Source organism: Colobus angolensis, unplaced genomic scaffold, assembly GCF_000951035.1.
Source record: "Colobus angolensis palliatus isolate OR3802 unplaced genomic scaffold, Cang.pa_1.0 Scaffold255, whole genome shotgun sequence".
Classification (NCBI taxonomy): domain Eukaryota; kingdom Metazoa; phylum Chordata; class Mammalia; order Primates; family Cercopithecidae; genus Colobus; species Colobus angolensis.
In genome coordinates, this window is record NW_012115766.1 from 1,534,209 (window position 1) to 1,548,541 (window position 14,333).

At 36.9% G+C, this 14,333-nt stretch overlaps 2 protein-coding genes across 5 annotated transcripts in view; one reads left to right on the top strand and one right to left on the bottom strand.

Moving 5' to 3' along the window:
- Nucleotides 1-4,609, top strand: part of N4BP2L1 (NEDD4 binding protein 2-like 1) — a 31,457-nt gene extending 26,848 nt beyond the window's left edge. The window contains exons 4-6 of one of the 4 annotated variants that reach the window (XM_011946900.1): nt 1,801-1,877; nt 2,997-3,289; nt 4,296-4,459. In XM_011946900.1, coding sequence (XP_011802290.1) covers nt 1,801-1,877; nt 2,997-3,255 — 336 coding nt within the window. In that variant the 3' untranslated portion in view covers nt 3,256-3,289; nt 4,296-4,459. Of the gene's footprint in view, nt 1-1,800; nt 1,878-1,926; nt 1,996-2,996 lie in introns of all 4 variants that reach the window. The other 3 variants (XM_011946902.1, XM_011946901.1, XM_011946899.1) reach the window with 3 other exon arrangements.
- A 1,956-nt stretch (nt 4,610-6,565) lies between these two features.
- The window catches only part of BRCA2 (breast cancer 2, early onset), a 92,697-nt gene continuing 84,929 nt past the window's right edge, over nt 6,566-14,333 (bottom strand). The window contains exons 24-26 of the mRNA XM_011946939.1: nt 11,493-11,737; nt 9,381-9,527; nt 6,566-8,280 (exon numbers count right to left, since the gene is read on the bottom strand). Coding sequence (XP_011802329.1) covers nt 7,660-8,280; nt 9,381-9,527; nt 11,493-11,737 — 1,013 coding nt within the window. The 3' untranslated portion in view covers nt 6,566-7,659. The remainder of the gene's footprint in view (nt 8,281-9,380; nt 9,528-11,492; nt 11,738-14,333) is intronic.

Here is a 14,333-nt window from a genome sequence, read left to right on the forward strand (position 1 = left end):
TGAACCTTGTAGGCAGAGGTTGCAGTGACCTGAGATCGTGCCACTGCACTCCAGCCTGGGCAACAAGAGTGAAACTCCATCTCAAAAAAAAAAAAAAATTAAAAATTAAAAAATAAAAACAGAATTAGGATTAACACTCTAATCTTATTGAGATGACATAATGCAAATATAAATATAAAACAACTCAGCTCTCCATTGTCAGAATAGCAAAGAACAGCATCATGCCTGCATTATCCTTTATAATTGTGAAGTCTATTTGGTCTTTTTTCATACATATTCCATCTCTTCTGATTATGTTTTCATTCCCTATTGGGTCTAGAAAGGAGGAAGGATCCAGAACCATACAAATGGGGCAGGAAGCACAGTGGAGTATCCTCCTTGCATCATGCAGAATCCCTACCTGGTTAATTGTGAAGTGAATAGGTCCAGACTGGGCTCACGATGTTAGGCTTCTTTTTACATTTGGGGCTAACTGGCATACCTACAGGTGTGCTTTTCTCTAACGATCATCATCAGTTCCACTTATGCCCAGATTGTGGGGCTTCGGTGAATGTAAGGAAGAATGAGCCGCACACTTGTGGTTACTTCAGTTCATGTCGAGTCTACTTGGGCGAGAAATGAACAGGCATGTGAAGAGTCAATTGAATGAAGGCCATCACTTAAAACCAAGACTTAATGACTAACTGACCAGTAGCCTAAGGGAAGTCATTTTACTTTTTTGTTTTGTTTTGAGACAGAGTCTCGCTCTGTCTCCCATGCTGGAGTGCAGTGGCACGATCTCAGCTCACTGCAGCCTCTGCCTCCCAGATTCAAGCAATTCTCATGTGTCAGCCACCCCAGCAGCTGGGATTACAGGCACGGCTAGTATTTGTATTTTTAGTAGAGATGGGGATTTGCCGTGGTGGCCAGGCTGGTCTCGAACTCCTGAGCTAAAGTGATTCACCCGCCTCGGCCTCCCAAAGTGCTGGGGTTACAAGTGTGAGCCACCACGCCCGGCCTCAGTTTACTTTTTATCGTCTGGATATGTATACTCTTTTTCAGGCATCCTCAGCTATTCATTAGACTTAAAAATGAGAGGTTTCCGGTTGTGTTATTTAAAAACTTCCCAACTGAGAAGTGCCCACGTAAAGAATGAAAAGGAAACCTTTTTGCTTAGCTCTTTCCACTCTATGTTTTATAAACACAATAAATTATAGTGATAATAGAAAATTCAGTTTGAGATAAGGTAGTAGTCAATTTATGAATGCAAACAATATTTGGATGTTTATAAGGAAATTATAATAGTTTTCTAAACTCAAGGAAATGGGGCCCGGTGCATTGACCCACATCGTATTGCATAATGGGGAGAGCTACTTTTGGAGGGAAGTTGATACAAAGTAAGTGACTATCACTTTTATTTCACCAGTTATGTTCCTATGGTACTCCCACTTTCTAAAGGAAGGCATGAGGGCTAGGACAAGGCATCTGACAAGTAAATCTACAAAAATCCTGCTCATACCGGTGTTCAGGACGTTTTAAACTAGCTCAGTCATCTATTTTTAAAGATATCCAAAACAAAGAACCTTTACAAATTTCCTACATACTAGATAAAACTGAGCAAAATTTATCATGGAGAATTATGAGAGTGGCTAAGTATGGGAATGAAACAACTGCATTTATTATGATAAATTAAGGCATTGGATTACTGGTAAAACAAAAGGAATTCTAGAAAAGATTTGTAGTAAATGTTAAATGGCAGCATAAACATTCCCAAACATACATACTATGTCTTCAATGTTTTATGTACTTTTGAAAAATCAGGCACTTGAAAATAACTATGAAGTTATATTCCGAGAACCTGACACTCGCTGGAAATTCAACGTTCAAGAGTTAGCAAGGTACTTCTTTGTTTTTCTAGTTCCTCATTATGTATCCTGCTATTTTCAGGTATTTCAGACCGAACAAAAGAATCTTTTCAGGCTGGAAATGGACATGGTAGTTTTCAGGCCAGAAATGGTAATTCTTGGAAATTGATAACTTTGGAATTATTAATGTGAAGACTTTAGTTTTGGGTCAGTTTTCTAATATAATGCTAAATGCTAAATCTTGGCTTGGACTTGGTCCTTTAAAAGGATGCATTTAACATTCTGCTAAAATGCTTCTTCATCAACGAACATTGAAAAGCACTTTCTCTGCATGGGACTGCACATGTCAATGGTGTTTTTGCATTTAGGCTAAATAAAGATCTTCAGATGTTGAGCAGTCTGCGATTCATTTATGATCTAGATGCTGCTTCTAATTCATACAGCAATAAATGTTCAAATAATACTAACGATTGAGTGCATGGGTTCGGATATTCTCTATCTATATTGTTTGATAATGTCATTGACTTACAATAGCCAGTGAGATAAGAATTTACTTCTTAGGAGTAAGGCTGGTTCCTCTTATGGTAATAGGCAGATAGTGTCTTCAAAGTGGATCTGTGGACTACTCCATCAGAATTGCCTCAGGTGGCTATTAAAATCCGAGTTCATGGACCCCATTCAGTAGTTGGAATCTCTGGTAATTATATTTCTAACTATATCCCCAGTTGATTCTTTTGCCCACTAGAATTTAAGATTGTTTTAATAAGCATCTCCTAGTAGTATATATCAGGGACTGATTAACATAAATAGATGATAGATATATGCATGACATTAACAGGCAAATGTATGATTTTTAAAAAATCTCATGGTGTTCTTTTATGTCTTGAAGCACGTAATTGAGAGGACCAGAAACAAAGCATTTCTGAAGCTTTAGCTCCTTGCTAGCCTCAGGGTGGTTTGGGGGTGTGCAGGGCAGCATGAAAAACCTGAGTGGAGGCTGAAAGAGAACTGCTGAACAAGATATTATGCTTTTGCCACAGCTAAGTCCTGAGAACAGGGACTGCAATATCTGCAATCCTAGAGGACTTGTGAAATATAAGTAACTCATTGTGATATCCTGCCTTAACTAAATGCATTTTTTTTTCCATGTAGAAGAAACATTCATGGTGTCTCAAGAGAAAAAATCCACCGAATGAAAGAACGGTATGAACACGATGTTACCTTTCACAGTGTGCTTCATGCAGAAAAACCAAGCAGAATGAACAGAAACCAGGACAGGAATAATGCACTGCCTTCCAACAATGCCAGATACTGGAATTCCTACACAGAGTTTCCAAACCGGAGGGCCCACGGCGGATTCATAAATGAGAGCTCCTATAACAGAAGGGGCGGTTGTCACCATGGATATTAGAGGCCTACCTTACAGCCATGCAGAATTTTCCGAAGTCAGTTTCTACTTCAATTTTTGTTATTCTTTGTTGCATTTTAGTCAGAGCTCCAATTCCAGTGTTAAATAGCTGAACTCAAACGTTTCTGAGCAAAGTCATTATATTCATTATCTTCACCAAAATTTGTTCAAGTGCTTCTATATGCATGGTTTGACGCTGGGAATTCTGCAGATTTGAGTAAACAGGCTCTTTCTCTAGGGTAAGAATTTGAAACCAAAACTTGAGAACACACCCAAGAACATAATTATTTACACAGATTCATAGATGAAATAAAGCGTTTATATTATATATAAGCTTCAGTACCATTTTCTCTGAAGTGATCTATTTATTTTTTCAGGAAATTTATCTCCATCAGGAAAGTTGGGAAGGTGGAGAAAAGTGGTGGGGGGGCAGGAAAAGTTTTAGCACCATTGCTATTTTGATAATCTATGTATCTAAAAATGTGAGATGTGCGACTCTATGATACTGATTTTCCTTTAATGTTAATATGCCAGAAAGTATACATCTGGGAACAATGTCCTTCAAAGTAGACACTTTGGGAGGTTATTCCTTTATTTTGATGATGTATCATTGTTAAAAATACTTTCAAATCCTTAATAGCTATAGGAGCTACTGAGGGAAATCAGTGTCATTATTTAAAGTCACACCTTGTGTTTTTACTACTTTATTCAGCAGGATTGAACCTGAATAACTTTTGGCTGTTGTGCTAATAGTGTAAATAAAATAAGCCTGCCTTCATAAAACACTAACTTTTAAAAGGAATAGCTAAATGACTTCTAAAATTATGCCTATTAACATGTGTAATTAGTTGGCAGCTCAAATGTTTGGGAGTGCAAGAAATTAGGCACCCCAGGATATAGGTCATACAGGGATATATAAAAGCCATGCTCATTACAAAATGAGCAGTTGATGTTTTATGTGGCATTAAGACAATCAAGTCCTCATAACTCTGGAATGTCTTATACTGATGCTGAATTTATGAATCCAAATCAATTTCCGACAGGTTGGAATCAGATTTAGCATGAGATCACGATAGACAAGACCACAGAGGACGTATGCGCTACTTCTTGTTGGCCAACAGCTTCTTTCTAATGTTCTGTGAAAAATTATTTTAAGTGTCCTATATAATGGTGCTTTTTATGGTTATTAAAAATTGTAAATGGTATCACATTTATATGGATTTGTCATTGGATCTTTGATTCAACAATAAAAAAATTTAATTACCTAAATGCCAAGAAACTCAACAATTGATACCAGTTTTTCTGTATCACAGGCTTATTTACCAGTCTTTTTTTTAATAAATAGGGATCATAAAGGTAATGACAAAAGCAACCTTATAATTTAGTTGCTTATATATTTGATCTGTGTACATGAGACTGTTTTAACATTATCTGACACTACTGAAACCTGCTCAACATCTCCGTGACTACCAGCAACACATATGTAATGTTTTCTTCATTAACATTTTAAAAACTGGTATCTCCTTTGAGTAAGTTTGGTTGACAATAGTAAATACCAATGAATCTAAGGTGTTATCAGTTTTGCTAAATTCTGTATCTCCAAGCATAACATACAATAATCTCCTAATGATCCACTTAATAATGCTCCCATCTTCCAGGCCCAGGTGGTCCTGGGTATCTTGGTTGATAGGGTGGTGGCATAACCAGCTCAATATGGATGGCTTGACTCATCTGGGCTAGTAGAGGGGAGAAATGTCAGAGAGCCCAAAGTGGAAATTACCCTCCTTTGATTTCACAGGAGTGGTTCAAATGACCAGATTCAAGCCTTCCTGACTTGGCTGGCTCCCTGCTTCAGGCTTTTGGGCTCACCTGGGCTAAGTGAGTGACCACTAGGGTTATATAACTTTTATAGAGCTCTAAAGAATAGTTTCCTGGCCTATTTAATGTCTCTTCTTCTCCTAGCTGACCCCTGAAATAGTTGGTTTGTAAACCATAAAAATTGATCAATGCCATCAACTTTATCCCCTATAGAAGTGATCTGTTTTTCCTTTCAACTCCCATGGCTCCTGATTTGTATAACTCTTTGAACACCTAGTATTGACTTGTATTGTGTTCACTGTCTGCATCATTCATAAAGCTGGCAAATGTTCTTTATGTGCAATAGGATCTCATTAAATGATTGCTGAATAAATAACACAAATTTTTACCATTATCCCTAATAATGCAGTATGTTGACTCTGTAATCATTAAATTGTCACTTTTGAGGGGATAATATACACATATACTCAAGCTTCATATTTTGTTCATGTAGCTTAGATGTTAAAAGAGTGTGTGCATTAAATATCTATCAATATAATGGATGTTCTACATGAGAACAGACAATAGCAGTTTTACCAAGGATTCAAAAAAGAAAAGGTGAAATTCTTTTTTTTTTTTGAGACGGAGTCTCGCTCTGCCCCCAGGCTGGAGTGCAGTGGCACGATCTCGGCTCACTGCAAGCTCCGCCTCCCGGGTTCACGCCATTCTCCTGCCTCAGCCTCCCGAGTAGCTGGGACTACAGGCGCCCGCCGCTGCGCCCGGCTAATTTTTTTGTATTTTTTGTAGAGACGGGGTTTCACTGTGTTAGCCAGGATGGTCTCGATCTCCTGACCTCGTGATCCGCCCACCTCGGCCTCCCAAAGTGCTGGGATTACAGGCGTGAGCCACCGCGCCCGGCCAGGTGAAATTCTTACAATTTTTTTCTGTTCTTCTGAAACCCAAGTCTGTATTCCTTGGTCTAGAGTAGATCACTGCAAAATTAGGATGTGAAAACTAAACTGTTTTAGAAATAAAACAAGTCACATTAATAAGACTTGCAGAATACTTAAGTTACAAGGAGTAGCAAAACAGACACTTTTGTTAATGCTTTTTACAGAAGAGGAAAATCATGGATCACAGTTATGGAAGGAAACAAGTTAATTTTTTAGAAGATTTATTCTTGGTTTTAAACATATTTATAATTAGATTTGAAAACATGATATTATATATAAATTGAAGGCATTAAAACATCTGATTTAAGAACTTCTCCATGCTATTAACTCCTAGTTAGAACTGCTTTATCCCTTTTCTCTATTAAACATAAGAAAGTAATAAGTAAGGCTGTGCGCGGTGGCTCACGCCTATAATCCCAGCACTTTGGGAGGCTGAGGCAGGTAGATCACCTGAGGTCAGGAGTTTGAGACCAGCCTGATGAACATGGTAAAACGCAGTCTCTACTAAAAATGCAAAAATTAGCTGGGCATGGTGGTGCGTCCCTGTAATCCCAGCTACTCGGGAGGCTTGAGGTGGGAGAATTACTTGAACCCGGGAGGTGGAGGCTGCAGTGAGCCAAGATCATGCCACTGCACTCTAGCACGGGTGACAAAGTGAGACTCCATCTCCAAAAAAAAAGAAATAACAAATGAGAGTATCACCTTAAATTGAACTAATCTGCTTTTGTGGTAAAGTTTAAAAAGGCATAGGCTCTGGGTCCTGTGATAGTGCTAAAAATAGGCAGAATCAGTGCCAATTTGAAAGCAAGATACTTTCTCAGGTTTGAGTTTGGATGACCATTTTGTTGGAAAAAAAAAAAACAAACTATGAAATCTTCTCATTTAAAGTATTTGAATTTTTAGTTTTAATTTCAGAGATCACACTGGAATAGTAAAAAGGAATCAGAGTTACATTGAGGGTTCTATTTTTCTTATAATCATGCTAACTTAAGGATGAGGAATTGCTCAAAAGGAAACACTACTCTATCATATTCATCCTGCCTTTTGAACAGGATGGAACTATAGCAGAACCAACACGTGCATTAAGGAAAACTATTTCATAGTGAGTTACCTTTAAAAAAAAAATTCCCTAAAATAGTAGCTAAACTAAAAGGAATTATTTGCATAAAAATAACTGTACTAAGAGACCTCATTTCATTTAATGACAGACTCTAAAAGAAAATGGTATGTTTATTTCACTTGTAAAATAATACTGGTAGTGATCAAATCCAAAGATTTACAGATTTTTTTCCCCCACTCTTTTTTTTCTTTGTAAAGATGGGGGTCTCCCTCTGTTGTCCAGGCTGGTCTTGAACTCCTGGCCTCAAGCACTCCTCCCACCTCAGCTTCTCAAAGTGTTGGGATTACAGGCATGAGCCACTGAGCTCGGCCAAAGATGTTTTTCTTGATTAGTTAATAAATTACATTTAGTTTTAAGATATGCAACTGAAGCAAAAGTATACCAATACAGAATCGGGCCAAGAACATCTGATACACAAACACTTAGGTAAATTTGAAACTAATTTCTTTTCTCATTGTGCCACGTACGTACTAATGTGTGGTTTGAAATTATATCCAGTCTTACAAACTGGAAAGGTTAAGCGTCAATAATTTATTGTCACCTTTGCAAATGCTTATATTTTTTAGTTGTAATTGTGTCCTGCTTATTATTCTCACATTCTTCTTTACCGGCCTGGGAACTCTCCTGTTCTTTGATCAGAGATGTAGTACAATGTCTTCTCAGTCTGAGACAATCTTTTGAACTGGTGGGAGCAGTCCTAGTGGATTCACTGACAGATATAAATTGTTTTTCTCCTGTTGAACCAGACAAAAGAGCTTGGGTATTTATCAATGCAAGTTCTTCATCAGCTATTGAATTACTTTCCAAAAGAGAAATTTCATTGAATTTTTTAAATGGAGTCATCTGAGGAGAATTCAGTTCTTTTTTCTTTATGGGTGTTTCGTATTTGGTGCCACAACTCCTTGGTGGCTGAAATGCCTTCTGTGCAGCTGGAGAAACAAATGTACAAATGGGACTAACAGGTGGAGGTAAAGGCAGTCTACTTAAGAAATCCAAGGCTCTTCTCCTTTTGCAGTGTTTTTGGTCATCAATCTCTTTCTCCCCTTTACAAGACTCTGAAGTGATCTGGGCTGACACAGGTGTGGAAACAGACTTCCTTTTGGCCATACAAAGTGATAAAGGACTTTGATAATATAGCTCACAATTAGGAGAAGATATCTGATAAAAAAAGTAAAAGGTAGCCTATCATAATTACGTACTAACATAAAAAACTAAATCGAAGTAACTCTTTTACATTGGAAATATTTAAGTACGCAAATATTACACACAATCTCCCTCCCCTAATTGCTAATAGGTTAGGTGATTTCAATTCACATTATTCCTATTCTAGATGGAAGTAATTTTGCATAAGAGCATATAAAATGACATTAAAAGAAAGGAAAATGAGGAATAATCACAGTAAAAGATTAAAAGGAAGTAGGGGACACCACTTACGCTTCAATCTTTTTCTTTTTTATTATTAACAGATTAAACAAACATAAACATTTTAAAGCCATCTTAAGAACACACACTACCTGGGTTCTAATATCTACTTTTCCAGCTTTGTGACTTTATTAGGCAATTGCTTAACCTCTCTCTATACTCTCTATAGATGAGTCTCCTCATCTATAAAATGAGGATAATACAGTAAAGTCCTCACTTAATGTCATTGACAGGTTCTTGGAAACTGACTTTGAGTCAAACAATATATAGCAGGTCTTCGAGCAATGTCATTTCCTTCAACATCGTTTTGTTACAACACTGATGAGAAAAATAAATGGTTTTGTTGTACATCATTTCCCTTAAAATCAGTTTCCAAAAACCTATTGACAATGTTAAGTGAGGACGTGGGTTTTATCTCATAGGGTTGTTATGAGGATTAAATGAGTTAATATAGATACCCTTAGCAACTATTAGCTATTTAAGAATCAGCCATTAGCCAATATTAAAGACTGTAGCTTGATTTGCATCTACTGTGATTTAACCACTTAAACAGCTTAGAAACAACCCTAATTGTATGGAACAGTGAAATAAACAGGCAAAAACACTTTTGAATCACATGTATATGAAAGCACCTGTTTGGAAAGTTTGCACCCAAAGTTTCATATCTTGCTTCAATAAATAAAATTTCTAAATAACCTATATTTATAGGAACCACGTAACAACACTTTCTAATTAAGTTTAATTACATTTTACCATGTTTACTAGGTCCACAACAGAATATACGATGGCCTCCATATATAATACTTATAATATTCCTTGAGTTTACATTAACTTACCAGAAGCTTATTTCCTGTACCAGGAATGATTTGAGCAGTGTACGACTCTGAAGTACAGTCTTTAATTGGGGTGGACCACTTGGGATCATTTGCATGCAGTATATGCATAAGCTTGTTTTCTGCTTCATTGCAAAGTATATCAATATTCTAAGAAAATAAGCAGAAAAGTTGCTTTATAAATTGCAAACCCACATGTTTGTTTCCGAAAGTATTTCCTTTAAAAGCAGGAATGAAAAGCTAAGACCAAAAAAGAATGAAAACCCAAAAATGTGATACCAATTGTCAAACATGCCAATGCAAAATTACAAAACCAGTATCAGTGATTTAGGGGAATCTAGCTGATAGGGAGAGGGGAAGAGAGAAAAAGTATGTGTGTCTGAATGAAAGAGATCTCTTTAGTCATCTAGTTTAATCAGCAAGCTGTCATATGATCTGAATTGAAGCTGGAAGATTGGGGCTCAAGTCCCAGCTCTATTTACTACTTAATAGCTGGGAATCATCTCACATCTATAAAGGTACTTCGTAGGTTAGTGAAAAGAGAGAATTGCCTCACCTACCTCACGTCTGTTCCAAGAATTAATTGAAATAATGTATAGGTTAAACTACATGAAACTGTTGTTTGAAAAGTCACAGCTGGTCAAATATCAGCAATTTCATATGGTTTAACCTAATTCATGACAGTATTTTGTAAAACTTTAAAATGCTATGTAAATGACAGTTGTCTCTTCAGCAGGACTAGTAAAATGCCTTTGAAGATGTCTCAGAGAAAATGTGGGGTGTAGGCCGGGCTTGGTGGCTCATGCCTGTAATCCCAGCACTTTGGGAAGCCAAGGTGGGCAGATCACTTGAGGCCAGGAGTTCGAGACCAGACTGCCCAACATGGTGAAACCCTGTCTCTACTAAAAATACAAAAATTAGCTGGGCGTGGTGACACGCATTTGTAGTCCCAACTACTTGGGAGGGTGAGGCAAGAGAATCGCTTGAACCCAGGAGGTGTAGACTGCAGTGAGCTGAGATTGTGCTACTGCACTCCAGCCTGGGGATGACAAAGCAAGACTCTTGTCTCCAAAAAAAAAAAAAAAAAAAAAGAAAATCTGTGGTGTAAGTAGTAGATACACTGTATGGGAACTAAATAATGAATACAACTCCCACCCCTAATTGAGAAACTAGATATAGCAGAGTGTTATTCATTATGCATAGAGTCTTTAGGTAAAATATCAACACAGCTTTCTTTATACAGCTACTCTAATGCTTTAAAAATATATTTTTATATAAATTCTGAATAACACACATTTCAAATATTAAACTATAGAATTAGGAGGCTTATTTTTTGCGTATTCTTCACTAGTTACCAATTCATGAAATCTCAGATTTTACTAGGAAGCAGCATTGCATAGCAGTTCCTAGTTTGGGTTCTGCATTCGATGGCCTAAGTATGAATCCTAGTTTTATTAACTTGGCATTTGACCTAAGGCAAGCTATTTAACCTGTTTCTCACTGATAAAATAGAAAAACAGTTCCCTACCTCACAGGGTTGTGGGAGAATGAAATAAGAAGCTTAGAACAAGGTCTGACACATAATAAACACTCAATAAACACCAGCTAATATTATATAATGTATATACAGATTTAAGCAAAAAATGCATACATGATCTAGGGAAAATAATTTCAGTGTCTCTTATCTGGGATTAATTCAAATCAAAGAGATATAATCTGTATAAAACACTAGATATGGAGTTTAAATGTAAACCTGAAGTCTCCATATTATTAACTAACCACAATGCCAACTGCTGCAAACCACAGATGAGTGACACAGATAACTCATATTATTCTTGTAACCAATTTCCAGTTTGCTTACATAGTCTGCATTTCTGAACATCTTTCTCACAAATTCTCCTAACTCATTTCCCTTCAAGTCATTCTTCTCTTTCTAGTTGCTGTCATTTCCCCATTCCCCCATCTCCTGAGGTTCATGGGCAATAAATATATGATTAAACTTTACCTCACATACTACCTCAACTATCCAATTTGTATAAAAGCTATTTCCTTGATACTTGACTGTCAAAATAGAAAAATACTAAAATGTGTGATAATGCTGAAAAATAACCTTACCTCAACAGTATTTTTCATTTTGTAGAATGTCTCTTGAAAGTGGCCCTCTTTTGGACTAGCAGAAAACACAGAAAAATCTCCAGCAAATAAAGTAGGAAGTCTTGATTTGGATTCTGGTCGCCACTGGAGGTTGCTTGCAGCAATTAACATATGAGGCTTAATAATATCTTCATTAAGATCTATCCAAAACTTTATTGCCAGTAAATTGTAACATTCGTCTGACAAATAGATGAAAGGAGCAACTCCTAGAATGGAGAAAAAAAAATGTTATTATAGATGTTAGATGAATTTTAAGATGCAAGGAAGGAACCTCTATTATGCCTATTTATTTTGGTATATGCTAATAGTAAAAGCAAATCAAAATAGCTGAATTTGGTGAAAGCTCAGGTTTTCCAAAATGACCTGTTACTTACAGTGCTAAAATTTCAATACCAATATGACAACACATTCTTTTACTGAGGTCATGTGGAAGTAGGTATACACACACATTGGTGACAGGAGTACAGATCTGTGCAAGCTTTCCGGAGATAAATTTGGCAACACTTAGTAAAGTTACATATGCATTTACCCTTCCACCCTGTAATCCCATTTCAATCCCACTCTGAAGATAGACCTCTAATAACAGTAAAATACACATGAACATAAGATTAATGAAAACACCTGTGAACAAGGTTACTCACTGAAACACTGTAATTACAAAATACTGGAAGCAGCTTTTATACATATACAGGATACAGTTGGATAAACTATGGTACATCCAAACAATGGTGTACCACGTAGCTGTAAAACAGAGTGAGGACGATTTCTATGAACTGATTTCCAGGATACAGTGTTGACTTAAAAAAGAAAAGCACAAAAGAAAGGCTAGAGTATGCTCCCCTTCTTATAAGGAAGAAGGGATATAAGAAAATATACATGTATCTGTTCAGTTGAGCAAAAGAAATCAGGAAGGATAAACCAGAAACTAAAGGAACAGGGTGTGAGTGGGGGAAAAAGGAGGATTAGGATTGGGACTGCAGGGATGAGGAGGAAGTGACATTAAGCATATCTTTTTGTACAGGTCTGACTCCTAGAACCACAGTGATATTTCACATGCCCAACAAACCAATCAACAAACAAATCCAACTAGATAATGAGGGAATCCAAAATGGAAGACAAACATTTCCCACCTCTGCCTGCTGAGAGGGCCTGGCAGTACTGATGCCTCCACAGTAAAGTACTGAGCATATCTAGCAACCAGATCTTGGATCTAAACACCATTTTCTACTAAAAAAAGGAGCCAAGAGAAATGGCTGATTCCAAGACTAGGGCAGGCAACATACAAGATGAACTTGGAACATCTTATGATGCCAAAAAATAGGGAAGTGTTCAAAAAGTGAAGAAAGCTTGTTGAAAGAACACAGGAGTCCATATGAAAAAGCTCCTAATGGTCAAAGCTAAAAATAAAGTTAAACAATAAAATAATGAAGGCACTAAATTTTAATCTGCAGAATAAAATAAATGTTCTTAAGTCCACACTGATATAAATAACCAAATAAGTACACTAGAGGAAAGGGCACAGCTTTTCCTTATAGAATTCCAATGAATTCCAATTAATGTAGAAGGAAAGAAACGGGAAAAAAATCATAATTAGGCAAATACCACAGTAATAATTGTTGCAAACAAAATCAACTGATGAATGCTAAAGTTGGATGTGAAATAGGATTCAGTCTCAAAGAGTCTCCCCCAAGATATTTATTAACCACAAAGAAAAAGGAAGTTCTTTTACAGAAGAGAAACCCAGCAGATACCACCTTAACCAAGTGATTAAGATCAACATCACTAACCCCTTGATATGATGTACTGAGAAAGACACATCACACTTCAGTGGTAGTCTTGCCAGAAACGCATAACTTCATCCTAGTCATGAGAAAACACCAGACGAACTCAAATTGAGGGGAATGCTACAAAAAAACTGATCAGTCTATTGAAAAGCATAATGATCATGAAAAAGAAGACAGGAAGTGTTAAAGATTGGTAGAAAATACAGGTGAAAAAAATGACTAAATGCAATGTGGGATCCTAGAACAAAAAAGGGGAAACAGGTTAAAATACCTTAAACTCAAATAATTTTTCAAATACATCTACAGTGTGGGTAATAATTAAAGTTACCACTATTAACTTTCTGATTCTAATTGTACTACAGTTATGCAAGATGTTAACATTAGGGGAAGCTAGGTGAGGAATATTTGAAAATTCCATTATTTCTGCAACTTTTTTAAAGGTCTGAAATTAGCTCAAAATAAAAAGAGTTATAAATTTTTTATTTTTTTTTGAGACGGAGTATCGCTCTGTGGCCCAGGCTGGGGTGCAGTGGTGCAATCGTGGGTTACTGCAGCCTCCGCCTCCCGGGTTCAAGCCATGTTGGCCAGGCTGGTCTTGAACTCCTGGCCTCAAGTGATCCGCCTGCCTTGGCCTCCCAAATTGCTGGGATTACAGTTGTGAGCCACCGCGCCTGGCCAAGAGTTATAAAATTCTACGGTGAAAGATGGGTAGGTGCTATCCATTATTCTATCCCGGGATAAACCAGGACAGAACTGAGGCTAGGAAAGCTAGAGGTGGAAGAGGCACTAAGCATTTAATTCTACTATTTATACTTTCTTGCTTTTGTTACTCTGAGAATTATTGTATCCCTTATAAATAGCAGGGAATGGAAATGTCATTCTCAGATAAGGATTTGTTTATCCTATTGCAAGTGTTGGTTCATCTTTTCTTTCTTTTCATTTTACAAGTAAATGTATTTAATGGATCTTAATTTTAAACACTGCTTTTTTTTTTTTTGAGACGGAGTCTTGCTTTGTC